General features: G+C 34.6%; 1 protein-coding gene across 5 annotated transcripts in view; it reads left to right on the top strand.

Annotated features, from left to right (window-relative positions):
• Positions 1-23,645, top strand: part of PCDH11X (protocadherin 11 X-linked) — a 741,859-nt gene that overhangs the window by 402,440 nt on the left and 315,774 nt on the right. For 3 of the 5 annotated variants that reach the window (XM_007454759.1, XM_007454758.1, XM_007454762.1), the window contains one exon: positions 17,825-17,854. The exons of the other annotated variants lie outside the window; for them this stretch is intronic. In XM_007454759.1, coding sequence (XP_007454821.1) covers positions 17,825-17,854 — 30 coding nt within the window. The remainder of the gene's footprint in view (positions 1-17,824; positions 17,855-23,645) is intronic. 5 annotated transcript variants of the gene reach the window in all.

The raw sequence follows: 23,645 nt of genomic DNA, 5'->3' as shown, positions 1-23,645 counted from the left end.
TCTAATCTTATCACTTATAGCACACATGAAAGTTGTGCTCTAATGGTGTCCAAATCCAATATTTCCCATGATGAGATCTTTCCAGCTTCATAAATAGATCTTATTTCATTTTCCACTTTTTATTTTCCTTTGTCATTTCTTTAAAACAACTGAGCATTAAAAAACTCCAGTTACAAAGAACTAAGAATTTGTTATAACTATAAAAATTGGACATACTTGTAAGTAGAAGTCTGCAGCATCAGAGAAAATGTTTATAGTAAATATATTTTGTCCCAGGCATGGCAGCTTATTGGCTTCTAAAAATTTTGCTTTTCCTTGGTTAGTCTCTTTTAAACTTAAGTAAGATTTTCTTTTTAAATTGTAATTTCTATTGAGATAATTCTAGGTTTAAATGAAGTTGTAATCAATAATACAGGGAGTTCCCCTGTATCCTTTACCTGTTTTCTCCAAAAGGTAACATCTTGCAACACTCTAACATAATATCAAAACCAAGGTTATGGACATTGGTACAATCCACCAAACTCATTTAGATTTTATTAGATTTACATACACTCATTTGTGTTTATGTGTGTGTGTGTGCGGTTCTGCACAACCATATCACGTGTATGTTCATGTATCCACCACCACAGTCAAGAAACTGAACAGTTCTATCACTAAAACCTTCCCTCTTGTTGCCTTTTTATTAGCATACTCATCTCCCTCAAACCATGCCTCCCCATGCTTAATCTCTGGCAACCACTAATCTATTCTCAATTTTTATAATTTTGTGATTTTAAGAATGTGTATAAATCAAATCATACAGTTTGTAACCTTTGGGTAGTGGTTTTTTCACTCAGCATAATTCCCTGGAGGTTCACTCATATTGTTTCATGTATCAATTGTTCATTCCTTTTTATTGCTGAGTAACATTTCATGGTATGGATATACCATAGTTTGTCTAACCATTCACTTATTGACAGGCATCTGAGTTGTTTCTAATTTTTTAGCTGTTTCTAATTTTTTCTTGACTTAAGTATGAATTAAGCTGCAATGAACATTAGTGTTGAAGTTGTGGTGTGGATGTGATGTAAGTTTTAATTTCTCTGAGATAAATGTCCAAAAGTGTAATTGTTGGGTCACATGTTTAGTTTTATAAGAAACTGTCAAATTGCTTTCCACAGTGTCTATACCATTTTTATTCCCATCAGCAATTAATGAGTGATTCACTTCTTTGCAATCTCTCCAGTATTTGGTGTTGTTACTATTTTTTTTTTTAACTTTAGCCATTCTGATAGATGTGTAATGTTATCTCATTGTGATTTAAATTTGTATTTCCCTGATGGCTAATTGCTATGGTATGGATGTTTGTGCCCCACCCCCCATGCATATGCTGGAATTCTAACCCTCAGAGTGATGGTATTAGGAAGTGAGGCCTTTGGCATGTGATTAGGTCATGAAGTCAGAGTGTTCAGTAGTGAAATTAGTGTCCTTATAAAAGAAGCCTGAGAAAGCTCCCTTGCCCTTTCACCATGTGAGAACACAGCAAGAAGTCACCTTCTACGGACCAGGAACTAGCCCCACACCAAACGTCAAATCAGCCAAGTCTTGGACTTCCAAAACTCCAGAACTGTGAGAAATAGATATTTGTTGTGTATAAGTTATCCAGTTTATGCTATTTATTTATTGCAGCTCAAACAGACCAAGATGGTAATGATGTTGAACATCGTTTCATTTGCCATCTGTATATCCTCTTTAAGGCAATGGCTGTTCATATCTTTTGTGTTCTAAATGAATTGCTTGAGAAATTTTTACTGTCGCATTTTGAAAGCTCTTTATATGCTGAAGGTACTACTCCTTTGTCAGATGTATGAATTGCAAATATATTTTCCCAAACCATAGGTTGTATTTTCATCCTCTTCACAGGGAAAACATTTTAAATTTTGATGAAATCTAATTAATCAATTTTACTTTTAAGGAATGTGCTTTTGGCAGTTCAATTTTTAATTTTTTGAGAAATCTCTATACTTTTTTCCATAGTGGCTGCACTAATTTACGTTCCCACCAACAGTACATGAGGATTCCCTTTTCTCCATATCCTTGCCAACACTTGTTATTTGTTGTCTTTTTGATAGTAGCCATTTTTATGCCAAAACTCAGCCTCTGTGCACTGGTGCCCAGTTGAATCTTGGAGACAGAGTTTTGGGTGAAGTAGAAAAGAATAGCTTTATAGCTTTGCCAGGCAAAGGGGGAAACTGTGGGCTCAAGCCCTCAAAACTGTGTGTCCCAACCTGAGGGGATTTGGTGAAGAGTTTTATAACAATGGTTCAGGGACAGTGTTGCTGATAAGGAAAAGGGTATGTGCAGGAACTGCATTACTTTAATCTGTCCTCAGGTGGTCTCCTGATGAGCTTCTGTGGTTCTCTGATGTTATCCAAACTGTGACCTTCTCTCTGGAATGAAGAATGCTCATCAAGTAGTTAACATCTTCCATTTGTTGGGGATTTTAGTTCTGCAGAAGAGCTCAAAGAAATTGTTATGTATATCCCTTGAGACAGAACCAGGACCCTGTCCCAAGGCTGCACTATTGTTTCTTTTTTTAAAAAAATACTTTTCAACATACACTATTTTATTTAGTATTTTTATAAGAATGTATGGTATAGTATTCATGCTTTTTACAGATACATAAGCTGAGGGTCAATGAATTATATAACATGCTTAATATTAGTGGTAAAAAGTAGTGGGAACAGGACTAAATTCCAGCTGACTTTAAAGTAAACACTTAATCTGCCTCACCTCACTACTTTGATCTCACTGATATGATAGTGGTTTAAAGGTAATTTAAATACTAAAGCTGAACAGATATGGCCTGTGGCCCAGCAATCCCTCTACTAAGTTATATACAACACAGAAATGTGTACATGCATTCACCCAACACATGCACATATATATGTAACAGCATAATTAACAGTATGGAAAAGCTAGAAATAACCTAGATTGTCCAACAATAGAATCAATAAATTGCCATATATTCATCCAGTGGAATATAATACAGTGCAAAAATTAAATTATTGGCACAATTTTCCCAAGCACATGAGAAAATTGGACAAACCAAATGATGTTGAAAGAAGCCATTCAAAAATAAAGAGTACAGTATGATCCCATTCTTATAGTACCAAAAGAGACTAAACTAAACTATGAGGAAGTGGGTGGGCTACAGCAGGATGTTGGGTTCTGGATGCTACTTCTGTGTGATTTATTGACCCAAGTTATGGTTATGGAACACCCAGGGTGTGTTCACTTTGTGAAAATTCATCTATTTATAATGTTGCACTATTGTTTCTTGACTGCTCCTCCCTTGTCTCTGCACCCCCTCCCTTCCCTGATCAGCAACTGTTTGAACCTGCCCTTTGGAACTCAGGGAAGGTCATGGAGGCTGAAGCCTACTCCCTACAAACAAGAAACAGGGGACTCAGAAAAGCTACCATGCCTGGGAGACCCACATGGTCCTGCTCGGTTTCAAAATGCTTTTTCTGCATCAGTTGATAGGACCATATGATCTTCCTCCTTAGCCTGTTTATATGCTGGATTACATTGTTTCTCCAATGTTGAACAAGTTCTGCACGCCTGGAATGTTCTTGGTCATGGTGTATAATTATTTTTATACACTGTTGAATTTGAGTTTCTAATATTCTGTTTAGGATTTTTGCTTCTACACTCATAAGAGATATTGATTAGTAGTTTTTTTTTATATTGTTTTTGTCTAGCATTGGTATCAGGGCAATAATAGCCTTATAAATGAATTGGGAAGTATGCTTCCTCTTATTTTTCTTGGAATATACTTGGAATCAACTATTATTTAAAATTTTGGCAGAATTTCCTAGAATTCTAATTGTACCACTATTTTTTTCAGCTAACAGAACTTTCTCCCTTCACTTGACTCTTGTTTTGATATAGTCTCATTCCAAGGAAATACACGTACATTAAATTCTGCTTATTTTAGCCATGACCTTATTTAGAGAAACAATGAGACAGTCCTGATCTTTTAATGTTGATATGCTACAACCTGGAAACATGTCTTTGTGATGAACAAAAAAGCCAGAGTGATAACTCACCTACAAAGAGCATACAATTAAGGTAAATCTTTTGGAGATTATCAGGCAGGGCTGACTGAAATTCACTTTCTACCCTTTCTTGGGGTAAAAGAAAATAACTAAGGTTGCCATAACTGTGAAAGAAAAACACATTTTTGATGGCCCCAAGGGTAAATTTGACCTTCACTGAAATTAAAACAGATTTTGTTAGAGCATTTCTAATGATTTAACGTTTGTTTTGGCTTATGGTATCAAGCATTGTTCCTGTAGCTCATTTTAAAGTTTTGCTATCTATCTGTATAGTACTAGTTATGAAATATTTTGCTTTCTGCTGTTCTTTGCTTGCAATGATTAATTCCTAGTCAGGTGATGAATGTGAATAAAGGGTGGCAATTACAATTTCTTTAATCACTTAATAATGTGGATCCAGGGCTCAACTGAGATTTTAGACATATATCTAAACGAATTATACTGAATTTTCTATTAATCACTGCATCCTTAGTGCTGACAAGGTCTCTTTCTAACAATAAATCTAATCATTCCAAGATGAGCCACAATTAGAATGAATATGATAAAGATCTCATCATCTGGGCCAAGATTCTGATCCCATGAGCCCAAGATAGAAACCTCTGTTTCACTACTTAATTTAACATTAAGGGCCATGCATTAAGTCTTGTGGCTCTGGAGATTTATAAATGTTTAAAGCCCTTAATAAACTTAGCTTTTTACTTTTGGACCATAGTCACTAGCTGAATAAAATGTTTGATTTTTTTTTGAAACTGGGACTTTATTTTATATGCTTCAGGCAAACTAGATCAGTATTATACAGTTTTCTATAATTCATTTTCATAAGGTAGTGATTTACTTGCGACCTCAAAGCAAAATTTTTCCCTCTCACAGTCTTTTACTACCATTCAAGGCACTTTCGTATATATCAGAAATTAATTCATTGGTCATCTCTAAGTATTATTATTATTATTATTTTTTTTTGGTACGCGGGCCTCTCACTGTTGTGGCCTCTCCCGTTGCGGAGCACAGGCTCCGGACGCGCAGGCTCAGCGGCCATGGCTCACGGGCCCAGCCGCTCCGCGGCATGTGGGATCTTCCCGGACCGGGGCACGAACCCGTGTCCCCTGCATCGGCAGGTGGGCTCTCAACCACTGCGCCACCAGGGAAGCTCTCTAAGTAGTTTTTAGTAGCTGACTTGGACAGTAGATTGTAAGATTCTTCCTTGTTATAGTGTACTCAAGGTACATGGTTAAAATAAAGGATGATGATGTTGATATTAACAATAACAGACAGAGTTTGTTGAAAGCTTACTGTATGATGGTGTTAAGTGCTCTACTGTATTAACTCACTTAGCCCTCACAAATGCTCTATCATAGTGCTACTATTTTTATTCTTGGTGTTTTACAGATAGACAAGCTCAAGCACCAAATAGAGTATTCAAGCAGCTGGCCCATGGTCACACAGTTAATAAGTGGTAGAGCTGAGCTTTGAGTCAGGAAGTCTACTTCCAGAGCCCATGATCCTAAGTACCATGCCTGTCACATAGTAGATGCTCAATAAATATTTGTTGACTGATAAAATTCTATAGTTAAAGTTCCCAAGAATTACAACTCTCTCATTCTTCTAAAAATACTAACGATAAATAACCAATTATAAAAATAAAAATGTCCTGAATACAGAGCTCTGCTGAGAATAAATGCAGCCAGAGAGATAAATGGAGCTATCCACTGTTTTATGTTGAATTGGAAGGTGAAAATAACAATGACAATGTGGTAAATTGGAAAAAAAATGAAAATCGACATGATAGATTCACAAAGCAGTAAAAAATGTACAAGCTTAAAATATTTTAGATACTTTAACAGCTAAATTCTGGGAAGACGCCTGAGGCGGATGAGCCTCTAGGGGAATGAAATACCTTTTTAAATAAAGCTCAGACCCTATCTTATGCAGTTTTAATGTAAGTCTTTGATAATTCAAGACTTTATGGATCACTCAGGAGGAGTGCTTTTATTTCTGTATTATAGAAATCTGGCAGCATCATAGATATTGGAGCTTAGCTATGGTAAATATTCATTTGTGTGTTTAATTAATATTCACTTTATATCTCTGCTAAAGCTATAACTAAATATTTAGAAATTATTCTCTGAGAAATAAAATTATACAAGAATACCTCTGTTATTGAGGGAAAAACTGCCAAATTATTTTGAGATCACAAGTATTGTAATTATCTATATTCTTGTCTCTGTTCCCTTATGAAGACTATAATCTCTGTAAGGGCAAAGATGATTATTTCTATCTTGGCAATCGCTGTATCCTAGTAACTAGCCTGGTGAAGGAGTGAATGAAGAAGTTAGAGGTGATGGAGGAAACAAAAATTCATTCTAGGTTGTATTTTCCCAGCACTGTCACACTGGGTAGTCCTTCTTACCTTGAAGGGCAACTAGATTGTGAATCCTTGGTCTTTTCTCCACAAATAAGATGCTCTCTTTACATACGATGCATCTGACTTAACCAGATGGAAACTGAACAAAGAATTAAAATGGTTGAACTGGAAAATTGGTCAATTATACAAGTTAGTAGTTTGCCTACATTATAGAAAATAAACTAATACTAGAGACTCCAGATTTTGCAGCTGGCCATGTTACTTGCATATGTAAAAACATTGAATATTCTGTTAATATTATTATTATTATTATTATTATTAATTATTATTGTGGTACGCGGGCCTCTCACTGTTGTGATCTCTCGTGTTGCAGAGCACAGGGTCCGAACGCGCAGGCTCAGCGGCCATGGCTCACGGGCCCCGCCGCTCCGTGGCATGTGGGTTCTTCCTGGACCAGGGAACGAACCCGTGTCCTCTGCATCGGCAGGCGGACTCTCAATCACTGCGCCACCAGGGAAGCCCTGTAACAGTAATTTTTGAGGGAAAATTAACTTAGAGAAGTCCAGTAGGTAAATACAAATGTAACTGCCTAACGTTAAAATCAATGCAAATGACTATTTTATAGAAGCACATCTGAATGTACTTTCTCTAGCATAGAAAATCATTAGTTAGGAAATAAAGTACTATAGGGGATATATAATATTTATTTGGAATTATTCATACATATTTGAAACATTCATCAACTTATTTATTTATTGCTAGATATTGTGGCACATAGAACATTAACTTCTAGTAGTATAATATTTATTTTTGATGCATTTCTACCTAAGACATACAACAGGCTTGGGTGAAAAGAATATTTCCTTCCTGATTCATGCAATTTTGGCACATAGTATAAATTTCTGTACCTCAGTTTCCACACATGTAACATTAGCATAATTGTATTTATATGATGAACTATTCTAAGGATTAATTCAGATAATGTATATTAAATAGCTAAGAGAAAGTCTAATTCATAGGACTCTTAAAAAGAGTAGGTGTCCGGGCTTCCCTGGTGGCGCAGTGGTTGAGAGTCCGCCTGACGATGCAGAGGACGTGGGTTCGTGCCCGGTCCAGGAGGTTCCCACATGCTGCGTAGCGGCTGGGCCCGTGAGCCATGACTGCTGAGCCTGCATGTCTGGAGCCTGTGCTCCGCGGGAGAGGCCACAACAGTGAGAGGCCCGCGTACCGCAAAAAAAAAAAAAAAAAAAAAAAAAAAATGTAGTAAATGTCCAAAATAATTGGGGGAGGGTGGGAAGCTATGAATTGTTATTGTTATCTCCATTTTACATATCAATAAACAGATTCAGAGAGCTCAAAGGACTTGCTCAGGGTCACACAGCTCTTTGCTCCCTTGTGGTATGATAGTATTTTATTCATCTGCCCATTAAAACACTTAAAATGTAATACTGTAATTATCTATTTCTACCTCTGGCTTCCCTATTAAACTGAGATCTTTTTGGGCAAGGGCCTTATCCCATTCATTTTTCTATAATTTAGAAAATTTGTACATAGTACCAAATAGGCTTCTGTTAAATGTTTCACAAATGAGTGAGTGATCTGGAGCTGGAACCTATGTCACATTATTCAAAACCGGATATTCTATTTCTCTTGTACCATATGCTTACTTATAATCATCACAGTCCTCCAAAAACTTACATATTATATGAAATATAGTGATTTGCGTTCAGTAATCTTTCAATGCATTTTTGGTTTGATAATCATAAAACAGAACAACCTATTTTCTATCCTAGTGTATTGTTTTCCTGAAATGAGAGTATATCCCCTTCACTAATTGTATTTTTAACTAGGACTGCCGTAACAAATTACCAAAATATTTGGATAAAACAACAGAAATTTATTCTCCCACAATTCTGCAGGCTAAAATTCTGAAATCAAGGTGTCCTCAGTGCCTCTGAATGCACTAGGGAAGAATACTTCCTTGTTTCTTCCAGCTTCTGTGGGCACCTGGCAATCTTTGGCATTCATTAGCTTGTAGCTGCATCACTCTAGTCTCTGCCCCACCATCACTTCGCCGCTTTCTTTCTCTCTGTGTGTGTTCTCTTCTTACAAGGACACCAGTCTTTGGATTTAGGACATCCCTAAATCCAGGATGATTTCATCTCAAGATCCTTAACTAACTAACATCTACAAAGGCCCTTTTTACAAATAAGATCAAATTTTGAGTTTGGAATGGACACGAATTGTTGGAGGACACTATTCTATCCACTAAAGCTATTATGCTTCATTTGAGTTGATAGTATTAAGACAAGCTTAATGAAATCTCACAAACCTAAAAGCAATGAATTCAACTGGGGAAAAAAATGAAGGGCTTTGAGTTTCAGTTTTTTCAGATGATTTGAAATAAAGTTGAAAATTCTACAGAAAATGCACTAAAAGTGGAAATTCAGTATGGAATTGCTAGAGGAGTTTGAAATAGGGGAGAATATATCCATAATCAGCTAAGAGCTCAAGAAAACTATGGTGATCCCAGAAGAGAATATTTTTTCCACCTAGGAAATAAGCAAGAAATGATAATGGGTATCAGACAATTATAATAACTTAGTCTGCTGTAAGCTAGGTAATATTAGATTAAAACTAAAGCTGAAGGATACATTAAAATGAATGCAACTATATCTTAGGTTCAAGTCACAATCAGGGAGTCATATGCTTAACTAGTACCTATGTGAGACCACTATATGAGAATTTAACGTTCACTTGAATCGATGCTAATGAACTAATGATACTGTTTTAAAATACTCTTTTGTTATCTCAGGGTTTGATATAAAGGCAGGCACATAGGTCACTTTTAAATTTTTATTTCTTATCATAGATCTAGTTAGTCATGCTTTCATCTAATATAAAAATCAGGCATTCACAGAATTAAGCAGTCTGGTAGCTACTGCACATTAAAACAATGATTTCCTTTTAGCAAATAAGAAAGACCATTTGTATTCTGATGTTTATTCTTATAAACACTTTATTACTTTGATGTTCATTTTGTAAACGTCTACAAGCTTTAATAGATGCAATGCAACAATCTCAGTTTTACATTTCACGAGAATGACATGTTAAGATGATCTGTAATTTAAAGTGATATTAGAGACAATTATATGTCTTTAGCAGCAAACAGAGGTATCTTTATGCAAAATTCAAACAATTAAAAATGAAACACTGTTCTGACTGACATGCAACATTTTAAGAAAACAGACGTGTCTGTCACATTGATTTTCTTATTGTCACAGTATAAGAATGTTTCAGGGCAAGAGTAGGGTTTTGAATAAACCAGAAAGATTATGTGAGAACAAGTGTAATAGTATTCTAACTTAACCCTGCCTTCTCATAAGAAACTGTGAATTTCGTATCATCCATAATATTCCGATTCTATGTCACTTTGAGAATATTTTACTCTTGTTTAGCTTTGTTAGATCAATTCTAGTATCAATCTTGAATAAAGCATTGGTTTCTTTCCCCCCTTAGTTTGACTCTCATTCTGGTACTCGATATAATCTCTGCATGTTCCAAATCCAAGATTCAGCACCCATAAAAAAATCATTTCAACTGGATTTAATCAGTACTGTCAATCCCTTTCCCCCATATTCAGCAAATGCAATGTCATTGTCCCATGATATCCTATGTGTTCTTCCAGCTGTTTTATCAGACTTTTAACAGTAATATACTATAAGGTAGGTGGATTTGAATAAATAATTTGACAAACATTTTTAAAAGTTTCATTCACTTTAGCAGAGGGAATTTCCTTAATATATTTCAAATTATATGTAAATTAATATCAAGAAATAGATAACTTTTCAACCTTCTCAACGGATGGGTTTGGCAATCTGTTCAATGGTATCTTAGTAACAGGGAATAGTACATTAAACTCACCTAGTAGAATAGTTTATGCTACAGTTTTATTGATCTAATTAAAATAATTTTGGATGCCAGTGTATAGCTTAAAAAATATTTAGATAGGAATTTAATTCTAAGTATTCTAATATTTAATTCTAATATTTAGACAGTCTTTAATTCTAAAGTTAAAAATAAATTACCTTGATGGCAAGAATGTGAAGAAATTGGAACCCTTGTACACTACTGATGGGAGTGTAAAATTGTGCAGCTGCATTGGAAAACAGCCTGGCATTTCCTCCAAAGACTTAACATAATGTTACCCTATGACCCAGCCATTCCACTCGTAGCTATATACCCAAGAGAAAAGAAAACACATGTCCATGCAAAAACTTCTGTATGATGTTTATATTAGCATTTTTCATAATACCCAAAAGGTGTAAATAACCCAAATTCCCATCAATTGATGAATGTTTAAACAAAATGTGGTATATCTATACAATGAAATATTATTTGGACATAAAAAAGAATGACTTACTGAAACATGATGCAACATGGTTGAACCTTGAAAACATTATTATAAGTGAAAGAAGCCAGCCACAAAAGACCACATATTATATAATTTTATTCATAAGTCCAGAACAGAGAAATATACAATAAAAAAAGCAGAAAGTAGGTTAGTGGTTGTCTAAAGCTTGGGACAAGTGAGAGGTTAGGGCGTGATAAAGAGTATGGGGTTTCTTTTGTTTTGTTTTATGTGTTTTTTTAAAAAAAATTATTGCTGTATAGTTGATTTACAATGTTGTGCTTTAGGGTTTCTTTTCGAGGTGATGAAAAATGTTATAAAATTGAATATGGTGATGATTACAGATACCTGTGAATATACAAAAAAAACATTGAATTTATACTTTAAATGGATTAATTCTATGGTATGTAAGGTATATCAATAAAGATGTTAAAATAAAACACCAGTAATAAGAGCTAACATATATACACTATTCAAAGTGCCAACTACTGTTTGATGCCCCTAGTTTACTGATTTAACCATTGTAACAAATACTCTGGAGTAGGAACTCATATTTCTCTATTCTATAAATGATGAAACTAAGGCAAAATGACAAGAAGAAGCATGTCTGGAGTCACATAGGTAATAAGCGTTAGAGACAAGAGTTGAATCCAGTCAATATAGCTCCAAAATTTGTGCTTTTCAGTAAGATTCATAATCAATTATTACAATCTAGCTCTAATTATCTATGTAATTAAATAATAGAGGAATATCTTGTTATTTGATTCAGTCTATAAATATTTATTGTAGGTCTCCTTAGTACCAGGCACTTTTTTAGGCATTGAGAATATAGCAGAATTCCAAACTCCAAAATGACAAAATACCTGCTGCCACAGAGCTTACATTCTAGAACTTTAGAATCCAGAAGATCTGGATTGAAACCTTAGCTCTATACCTTACAAGTAGAGTGATTAAGTAAATTTCTTCATCTCTTTGATCCACATTTTCCTCTTTGTAAAATGGAAATGATAATTTTCTCACATCAAAGTGTCACTATAACAATTAAGTGAGATGATATTTGTCACTATAACAATTAAGTGAGATGATATTTGTAAAGCATTTACTAAAATGCTTCATACTCAATAAATGAAAGGTGATGATAGCAGTGGCAGTGATAGTTGTAGTAATAGTATTCCTGTCATTGTCACAATCATCACCTTCATCATCATTAAATGTAGCTAATGCCTTGGATTCAGTGTAGGAGGAAGACATAGCCTTCTAAAGTGTTGCTTGAATAAGCTCACATAGCTACTTGTGAACCCAGGACTGAAACCTGAATCTTCTGATTTCAAATTTCATATTCTCTTTACTGATGTATTGAAACTATGTATACAATTTTTATACCAGTCTCAAATTTAGAAAAAAAGAGAATAAGACAATAAAAATCCATAGATACATTCCCTTAAATGTGTTCTTTTGAAATGGTGATTTACATTTTAGAGATGAAATAGATAGTAAACAAACATGTTGAGAAGGACATTTAGGCTGACTATTATTATTAGATTCACCAGTATCTTTCCTTTAAAGCCAACAACACTCTAAGTTGCTAACTGAATAAAGTTCTGAAATACAATGTCACATGTACCAGCCTACTAAAAATATAAACTAGGCTGTGATAATTATATAGAGATTTAAGCCAAGTAAAAATTACACTTCAAGTTCTAATATTTTCAAAGCGTAGATTAGGGGGAGGGGTTGGATATTCCACATCGTATAGTATTAGAAATCTGACTCCATAGGCTTTTAATTTTTTATAAACACACATGCACACGCTGCGATAAAAAACCTTCTTCCCCAGTTTTTTTTCCATCTGTTAGACAAATATTTATTTAGTTGTGTACACAGTCATAACTATTTTCATTTGACCATGCCATTCAGAAAAGGTACCACCACAACCCTGCTGGTATCATTGAAAGTGCTTTTTGTTAAATCTTGACCACTACTGGACATCTCAAGTTGCTATTACACCTGATCCAGCTGACAAAAATTTAGTGATGGTTGAATGGACCTAGAGATTATCATACTAAGTAAAGTAAGCCAGACAAAGACAAATATCATATAATATTGCTTATATGTAGAATATAAAAAATAAATGATACAAATAAACTTACATACGAAACAGAAATAGATCCACAGACATAGACAACAAACATGGTTACAAAGGAGAAAGGTGGGGGGGACAAATGAGGAGTTTGGGATTAACATATACACATTACTATATACAAAATAGATAACCTACAAGGACCTACTGTATAGCACAGGGAATTATACTCAATATTTTATAATAACCTCTAAGGCAAAATAATCTGCAAAAAATAGATATATATGTATGTATGACTGAATCACTTTGCTGTTTTCCAGAAACTAACATTGTAAATCAACTATACTTCAATTAAAAAAAGAAATTTAGTGATGGTTGATGCTCTATTGAGTGATAATCATAATCAGCTTTTAAAATAAAGCTGTGCTTATCAAGTGCATTTTCTCCTGTACACATTCTCTTCTATTTCTTTCCTAATCAGCGGGCAGAGTAGTGAGTTAAGATAAGCTCTGGTGTCTTTGTCCTCTAATAAGTTTCTTCCTCTTTCTGTTACCTGTGTTTAGAGATGTGGCTGCCTTGACTTCTGACTCTAGTCTTGTTCCCTCTACTCTGTCATTAGTCTTAATGATCAGAAATTCCTAATAGTTGTGTTCAAGAGGACAGCTGCTCTATACGCAGCAGCAATACATGAAGGCAGAATGAAGGTAACAGCTTTACTGTACACAAGTCAGAAAAGGAAAAGAGAAGTAGTAAACTTGGAGATGGGTAAAAGAAGGAGTTAGGATTTTTCAGAGACTGCACTGAGGCAATATTCTTTTGGGTTAGAAATCTCTTCTTGTGTTGACCCCACCCTTTGTCCTTGTTGTGTTCATTCTGAATGCACAGGTCAAAAACAGACAAAGCTGAAACACAAAAGCACATAGGTATTGAGAAATACCCAAATCATTTGATCTTATTTCTTCCAATTATACCAATACAGCTACAGCCTCAGTGTCTACTTGAATAACTCTTCACTGTGGTGACTTATCTGCCACCATACTCTACTGTGCTAATGCTGTATGATACAGAAGAGAGCTGACTAAAATTTGAGGATGCTCTCCTAGTTGGATCATCCCCTTGATATTAACACACTTTACTTCTCTTGTATGCTATATCTTGGCCCTCTTTTTCATTAGAGTCAATCAGCTCTATCAATCTAGAAAATTAGATATAATAGGAGAAATGTTCATTTATTGGCAGTAAGAGAATTTATTCACTCTTAGAGGTTAATAAGAACGTATGAAAACGACATGACTAATGTATACTATAGAAAATTCTGAGCCCATAACATTCAGACTGGTGAACATTTCTCCCTACCTTACTATATATAATTTAGTTTGGAGAGTGATTTTGTTGATATAATTTTGGCCTCTTGGGGGTCATTTTTAAAATAAGGGGATAAAAATCCATGTCTCCATTAAAATAGAAATTGCTTTTCAGCATGATTTTTCCCCTTCCAGAATTGATTTTTTAAAAATGTTTCTATCATCAAATCTGGCATCAATTTGCCAACCTACTCACATGCCTGCCAATATATTTCTGTGCTTTCTTTTAATTCTAATGTTTGTCTAGTTGTCATGAGATAAGGCCCACTTATGGTGACAGATTGTGTTCTGTCTGTGTGGTATAGAAAATGAAAAGACTATCATTTTAATATTTCCCACTTGATCTATTTTAAACTTTCTCAATATAAATTCTCAAACAAGGGCAAAAGGAGCACAGCATAGGCAATGCTCTTAATTGAAATATATAATTTAGGGAAATAAACACATTCTAGAGTTGTCTTTTTTCACTGCAATGGTAAAGAGGTGCTCTCAATATGTTGACTAGCCTTAAATATTAAGTCATTACTTTTTCAATAATTTACCAAGATAGATATAATTAATATTTTCACATCTTCACTTGTCTTGCTGAGGATTTTGCATTGCTCAGTAATAAGTGGTAAAACATCTAACTAAAATCTACTGTTTTCTTGACAGTAAATTCTAATGGAGGGAATATAAAAAGATCTATCGTGGTTCTATAAAATAAAGAATGGTATTTTTTAATGGTATTTTATTATATTCTTAAATATGGGTAAAGTTTTGAGGGTTTTTTGTCCATGATATTATTTCTGTTGGAAAGTTAAAATTTTTAACCTGTTATTTAAGAATTATCATTCATAATAAAGAGAGATGTAAATACCAATTGTTTAAAGACATTAAAATCCAAGGACACTTTCTTGAAAGAGATTATTCAAGGCATTATCCTCAGGCTATGCCTTCACAGACAAATAGAATTCTAACACTGAGCCACTGATGGATGAATTTGATCAACACATAAAGACAATAAGAATATCTTAGGCTAAAAATAACTACCCAAAGTGGAAAGAAAAAAACACATTTTGATTTCCTTAGATAATAGATTTGTGACCATGTCTGGATACCTTCCTCAAAAGTCAATTTTGGAAACTCAAGTTATATTAAAATGACAGGAAAAAAACTATACCCTTTTTGGTCTGAGAATAAGTCATTGGATAACAAAATACAGAGCCTTTGTTTTGTTTCAAGGCAAATTATGCTCAGAGACTGAGATTATCTTTGCCAATATTTTATTTAACAAAGGTCTACTGTGGGAATTATAATTTCACAAGCCAATAGCATACAAGATAATGTCCTTTAATAAGCCAATAAAGAAATAACATACTCCAAACCAATGATTGATTAATTACACTATTGTTCCAGGCAAAGAGCACGATGAAAGGAATAAAGTCCAAATTTAATTGTGGTGTACCTTTCTGTTGCAGGAAGGGGGACCCCTTCCAGGGCCTAGAGTGGCCTTTTGTCTAACACTTGCAAATGAATTGTCCAAGGAGACACATGTACTGACAAAGCAAAAGACTGTATTGGAAATGGGCACCGAGGCAGAGAGCAACAGGGTAAAGGAACCCAGAAGAACTGCTCTGCTACGTGGCCTGCGGTTTCAGGTTTTATGGTAATGGGATTAGTTTCCAGGTTATCTCTGGGCAATCATCTTGCATGGCCCATATTTGATCTAACTAAGGGTCTTCCCTGGTGGCGTTCACATCTCTCAGCCAAGATGGATTCCAGCATGAGGGTTTCTGGGAGGTGGGCAGGACATGTAATCTCCTCCCTCCTTCTTTTAGCCCCTCCCAAATTCTTCCAGGTTAGTTTTACAAGACATACTATGGGTTGGCATGTCCTCCCTCCTTTGGCCCCTCCCAAATATTCCTGGTTAGTTTTTGGTGGCAGCACCACATTCTTCATCGAGACCTCCTGTTGCAAGACAACTCAGGCAAGAGGTTATCATCATGCCTGGTCAAGGTTTCAGTCAATGACTCCCTAACATTTCTATGAGCTGGTTCTCGAGAGAGAGAGGTTAGTCAACTGAGAGCTGACGCCCAGCTGCTAGCGCAAAGATGAAAGTCTTTTGTTGTAGAGCATGTCTCCAAGAAATGAAGGCCCTGAGGCTGGCAAGCATGATAATTTCCTTCCCTGGGGCTGCTTCATGGTTTTCACCACTGCTGAGCAGAGATCCACCTTCCTAGGCAGGAGCCAATACCCCAAAGTCTTCAGAGAGCTATTAGATCAGCAAAGAGTCACCTTGCCCAGACCAAACACTCTCAGATGGTTCTCACACACTCTGGGTATTTATACTCTAATGTCCCCTTGCCATAGTTGCTTCTTCATATGTTCTTATTGATAAGACCCTGGTGGTGCCCCTCAGCAGTTGAGCTACTATTGAGTGCTTGTCAGCAACCGCAGATGTTGATGATGACATCCTGACACAACAACTTCAATACTTTTATTGAAACAACTTTACTTATAAAAACAACAGTATTCTTAGATCAAAACAATTTTTGTCATGAACAAATAGATCTGAAATTTTATCAAACCACTAAACAACAGCATTCATCCTCTTACTACATTTATTGTATCTCTCTTTGTATATACCCTTATTTCAAATTCACCTCTATCTCCTCCCCAATTTTCTCTGATGCTCAGAGAAACTTTTGCACAACTGTAGCAATGACAGGGAACTGAGGTAAATTTTGAGGAGAAAGGACTTGGGAGCATCGTTAGCTAGAAATGTTAGACATGTGATCCTTTTATCATGTGATGTATTCAACCTCTACAAAGGAGAATGAATCCAAGTAACAAATGGCCTAAATGCTTCTGGAGTTTTCAAAATCAATTTACCCCATTTCCTGAGGTTGAATGGGGGAAAAAAGAAGTCTTAAATAAAAATGAGCAAAATGATTTTACCAGGATGGCTGCAAAAATTATTTAGTTGAACAGAATTGAATTAAGGTGCTCCTAAGACCCACAAAAATTAATATTTAGAGAGAATATCCAAAGCTGTATAGATATTTATGTTTACTCCTAATTCAGGAATCTCTAACTAAACTAGTTTTTTTGTTTTTTTCTTTTTTTAAGAAATGTGTTCATGCTTGAGATAAAGACTCATCCATTTTAAAATGGATGGAAAATAAACAAGGGAATATCTAATTGGAAATATGTCTTTTCTTGGCCAATGCCTATGTGAGCTAAGGATTTAATGACTTTTTGATGACCATTGAAGATTTTTATATGGCTCTACATATTGCTGTATGAGATTTACAATGTTATATCCCTTTCCTGAAACCACTGAAGAATGCAACAGATGAAAATAGTTTCATTAGAAAAACAAAATTGTGTATTATTGCACTTGGAATTTTGGCATGTTTTTTAAAAAATATATTTGCAATAACAAATTGGAGCTTATTTTTGTTTTTGTTTTTGTTTTGTTTTGTTTTCCTTTGCTTCCTTTGCCTCCACTTTATCCTAAATCAGCGGAAATCCGAGGGAAAAAAGGCAGGAAAGGTAAGATTGTAAATTTCAAAGAAAATTGATTTCAAAATATGTTGTGATTTTTTTCTTACATTTCTGAAGCCACAGGAGCTACTAAGTGGAGTTAAAACTGTAAGTATTTAGGATGACATATGTTGTAGTTCTGCCTTAAAAGAGCTTCAAGCTGAGCTGTCTCTACATTTTGTATCACTTACACAGTCCTGGAAGCAATTTTCAAGTCTTATTTTATTTTTCATCAACACTTTCTTTTCCCACTGTGCCAAAACAACATACTGCTGACAGCATCACTTCGTGAATATTCTGGTAATACAGTTATTTTATGATAAATTTTAGCAATAAAAGAGACCATTTTGGTGTCAATTCACAATTTAACAGTGACAGCAAAAGTTAGTGAATATGAAGCATGATGATGTCTGATAAGGTCACAGAGAAAAATAGCATAAACTAAACATGGTTAATCAGTAAATTGATGTTCTCTGAGAAACTGGGCTCTAGAATGTCATCTTTCAATGCAAAAATTTTTTCTAATTGAAATATAGTTGATGTACAATATTATGTTAGTTTCAGGTGTATTACATAGTGATTTGACATTTGCATACATTATGAAATGATTACCACCATGATAAGTCTAGTAACCATCTGTGACCATATAAAGTTATCACAATATTATCGACCATATCCTTTATGCTGTATATTACATCTGCATGACTTATTTATTTTAAAACTGGAGGTTTCTACCTCTTAATCCCCTTCATCTTTTTCAACCACTTTCCTCCCCTCTGCCAACTGCCTTTTTGTTCTCTGAAGTCTGTTTTTGTTTTTTAGATTATGCATGTGAGATCATACAGTTGTTGTCTTTCTCTGTCTGATTTATTTAACTTAGCAAAATATCCTCTTGATTCATCCATGTTGTCACAAATGGCATGAGCTTTCTTTTAATGGCTGAGTAATATTCTATTATTATTTCATAATATTTGATGGACTCTTATTTGGCTTCCATATCTTGGCTATTGTAAATAATGCTGCAATGAGCATTGGGATGTATATATCTTTATGAAATAGTGTTTTAGTGTTTTTGTGCTGGATCATATGGCAGTTCTATCTTTAATTTTGTGAGGAAACTCCATACTGTTTTCCACAGTGGCTGTACCAATTACATTCCCACTAACAGTGCACAAGTGTTCCCTTTTCTGTACATCCTCACCAACACTCATTATTTGTTGTCTCTTAATGATAGCCATTCTGACAGGGGTGAGGTGGTATCTCATTGTGGTTTTGATTTGAAGTTCCCTGATGATTAGTGATATTGAGCATCTTTTCATGTGTCTTTTGACCATCTGTATGTCTTCTATGAAAAAATGTCTATTCTGTTCCTCTGTCCATTTTTTAATCAGGCTGTTTGTTTTCTTGACAGTTGTATTAGTTCTTTGTGTATTTTGGATATTAACCCCTTATCAGTTATATCATTTGCAAATTTATTCTCCCATTCTGTAGGTTGCCTTTTTTGTTTTGTTGATGGTTTCCTTTGTTATGCAAAAACTTTTGAGTTTGATGTAGTCCCATTTGTTTATTTTTGCTTTTGTTTCCCTTGCCTGAGGAAATAGACCCCCCAAAATATTGCTAAGACCTATGTCAAAGACCATACTGCCAATGTTTTCTTCTAGGATTTTTATTGTTTCAGGTCTTACATTTAAGCCTTTAATCCATTTTGAGTTTATTTTTGTATACGGTGTGAAAAAGTAGCCCAGTTTGATTCTTTTACATGTAGCTGTCCAGTTTTCCCAACACCATTTATTGAAGATAATTTTTCACATTGTATATTTTTGCCTCCTTCAATGTGAAAGTTTTAAGTTCTGCTCACATATATATGAACAGTCTAGCTGTCTAGAAAAATTTGGTTTTCTACCATTAAAAAAATAAACTATGTCACACATATTGTTAAATTTTAATTACCTTGTTGGTTAAACTGCACCACCACTAAAAATAAACAGTTATTCAGCTGTTCACTGACATTTGTTTTCTAGAATTTATGCCTTGGTTTCTTCACCATGTTTTGAGGTTTGGAACCAAAATGTTGTCATAACTATATGCTAGGTTAAATATGAGTGTTTTTCTAGTTTGAGAGACCAAATTTTGTCTTTGAAAAAGAACTTGCCAAAGGGTGGTCTAGACTATGCCAGAAGTACTATGTTAGCCCTGGATGGCTTTATCAAGTGTGAGAATTACCTGAAAATGGAGCCTGACTAGAATGTCAAAATGAATTTTCATTAGTGTTTGAGAGATAAACTAAAATAACAGCATTAGAGAATTTTCACTCAATATACCTTTCTGAGTTTTCAAATGCCTGTCTGAACCATCTTATCACTGTGACCTTGGAGTGATGACTTTTTGAGAATTAACTCCTCCAAGAAGGCAAAAGTTTATAGAAGATTTCTCCAATTAAAAGGAGGGAAGCAAGGGGAATAAAATGTCACTAGCTATGTAACATGAAAGAGAGAGGAAGAGAGAGAAAGAGAGAGAGAGAGAGAAGCTCTACAGATTTTAGGTGTTCTAACATTCTCAACCATTCTGGTAAATTTAGAAAAGGACCTGTTGCTCAGTTATTTAAAAGTTGGAATTTTGAAGAACAGAAATATTGGCAGAGTAGATTAGACCCATGGAGGTGAACGAAGTTTGGCAATGCATGAGAGTACTGATTCAAATATTTTGTCTGTTTCTATGACAAAATATATGGATTTAAGAGTGCAGTGTAAGTCCTCGGTAGTAGTGACTTAGAGTCTTCTCTGTTCTACCAAGCAACATTTATATTGGAAGGTTAAGAAGTTTTTTTCTGAACACATATTTCTTCAGTAGAGTTAGCAACGGTTGCTGAATCAGATATTGAGACATTTATAAATAAGAATTGAGATTTTAAAGTCTCATATCTTGTGATGATTACATTAGAAACATTATCTTTGGCATACTTCCTCGTATTCCTTTACTTCTCACACATTTGCTCCTCATGCATTTAATTTTTAAAGTAGGCAAGTATCCTACTTAACTCCGAGGGGACTCACAGGGAAGCCTCTGAGAATTAATCATCAGTTGTTATTTTACCAAAAAATTATGAATATGTTAGTCAATTTCCTAGCCCATTTATTGAGGATACCTGTGAAACTAGTCTTCCTCATTTAGTTGAATTATTTCTTAATTGCTTAAAAGAAGTTTATAGGATTAACTTTTATGCTTTAGAGACACTAAAGCATAAATTTTACAGTCTAATGTTGAGATATAAAGAATTAATATTTCAAGATGTCTTATAAGTTCCTTTAGTCTATGCCTAACACACTACTTGAAACCTAGTAAATATTTAATGAAAATTTGTCCTTTGTTTAACAAACATATATGGAATGCCTTCTATGTATCAGACTCTGTACTTGGTAATGAAAATATCTAAAGGAATGAGATAGTTTCTTTGACCTCAAGGACCCCCTTGTATAGTAAGGAAAATAGATATGTAAACCAAAAATTCAACCTTATATAACAAGCTTAGTTTACTATAATAACCTATTTAGAATATTTTTCTTGAATAAAAATAAATTCCACTCACTTGTACTTAGGTTTTCTGTCAGGCTTACTCATTTAGAGGTAAGAGCTTCCATAAATTCACTAACCTTTCTTTAAAATATAATGGCTTCTTGTTTATGTTTTTGAGCACCTATATTTTGGTCTCTTTTTAGCTTATATCAGACACATATGCCAGTGTATTTTTATTCTGTTTAAATTTCATACCCCTTCCCATTATATTTGCCTCCTCTTGGCCTACAGTATTTATCAGGTACCCTTTAACAGCTGGTATTATTATTTATGAATGAGAGCTAATGTTATCCAAATATACTTTAAACATTGATTTAAGAGTTGGGTTTTCTCTTGAAGTGCATAATGCTTCAAACAGTGTATCTCTTTACTTACATGACAGATTATCCTCCTTATTTTCTTGAAAGCAAGATGTGTAGTGGAGCAAATCTCAAATACTGACCTTCAGTCTTTTCCACAGTAAGCAGTTGTGAATGCAGTGCTGTAAATCTCTAGCATTGAAGAACTGTCTCTGAGATCTGTTTCATATTCTGTTATAAAGGTGATTGCTGGGAATTGTTTGTTGTGTAACTCCGGAACAGGCTGTGTATCATTTTTATTGATGAGAAGATACCATCTCTGTAATGCCTATGTAAAGTTGTCTGGGTGTTAAATTGATTTAAAACATTATGCTTTGGAGCCATAAAAATTGCAGTGAGTATTGCAAAACAGGAAATCCCATTACAAGACTGAGCAAAGAAGCCACCTGCAGCAGGAAAAAAAAAAAAATCACACTTCATGGCAGAAACCAATGCATTTAAACTTAGTAAACAAAAGTTGCTAGTGGGTAAGGTTTTTGGGTTTTTTTGGGCTTTGTGAAACAAATAGATAGCAAATGCTCAATTAGTCCATTTGCTTCTCCCAATGTCCTTATGATCGTCAGTCAGCTAATGTGGCTCACTGCACAGTGATTCTTGAGTAGGGAGGGAGTTTTTCTAGTGCTTCTCAACTCTGGTTGTGTGTTAGAATCACCTAGGGACTTTTGAAAACTGGCAATGTCCATTTTGCATTCCAAGCAATTACATCAACATCTCTGGGGTGGGACCCAGGCATTGGTAGTTTCTTAAGCTCCCTACATGTTTCAAATACAGAGCCAACTTTGAGAACTAGTTTATTCAATTCTTACTGCCTTTAATTTAGATTTAGCAAATTTTATTTGTTTCTGTGGCAAATCCTTTATATAAAATCCTAAGTTTCATTGAGGAAAAAAAATTGGATTGATCGGTCTTTTCATGAATGTTATTAAAATTGTGCCCTAATTTTATTGATGTAAAATATAGTTTGCATGCCAATATAGGACCAGTACCCACAGAAAAGACAAGCAATGACCAGTAACATATTTGCCAATGAGGTTAATCAATCCTACTGAATATATGCATGTGTGATTGTAACGATATAAAACCTTCCAAAAAGGCAGCTCGTGCTTTCAATAGGTTTATTCAATCCTTGGTTAATAGAACCCAGTTAGAGTGTTTTCCCAATCTTACAATTTAGTAATGTTTAAAAGATGCTATGATGATTATACATACTAGATTTCAAGTCTACGTGTTGAGTAAGGATAGTAATGTGCCCATTTATTTATGTTGATCCAAATAACAACCACAATATGTATAATTTCCCATATTATGTTGTTATTGAATGAAATATTGAAATAGCATTGCTTCTTGACACTCTCCCAAGCCAAGGTAACAGTATATTAAAATACTCATTTGAAATCTATAAACATGTAATAACTGAATAAACTTTCCATTCTTTCTGTGATTATATTGTAGTGCTGCTGGATAAACAAAAGCTTTGTCAAACAGGAAAGATTGCAGGAAAATGATCAGGGTAGTAGGTAGCCAACTAAAAATGGAGCTCAAATGAATTCTGAGGGTAATTAAAGACAATGGTAACAAATAAAGTACATAAGAACTGGATGGCAAGAGAACACAGGGCACACATGAAATAAAGTTCTGTAAACTGATGATATGTATGAGTACTCTTTGACCTATTTACAAAATGTGCAAAACAAAACAAGTTTATATTGCTCTTACTAAAGAGTGTGAATTGTGAAGCCTTGATCTTTCACTCTGCATTCATTATTCAAGTGGCTGTTATCAAGAAATCTGTTTAAATATGAATGGCACCCCACAAATCCTTGATGTATTCTTGGCAGTGTATTAGAGGATTAGATAATTTCTTAGAT

Source organism: Lipotes vexillifer, unplaced genomic scaffold (genome assembly GCF_000442215.2).
Source record: "Lipotes vexillifer unplaced genomic scaffold, Lipotes_vexillifer_v1.1 scaffold8, whole genome shotgun sequence".
In the NCBI taxonomy this organism is placed as follows: Eukaryota; Metazoa; Chordata; class Mammalia; order Artiodactyla; family Lipotidae; genus Lipotes; species Lipotes vexillifer.
Note: the sequence above shows the minus strand (reverse complement) of the source record. Positions and strands in the feature narration are given on the sequence as shown.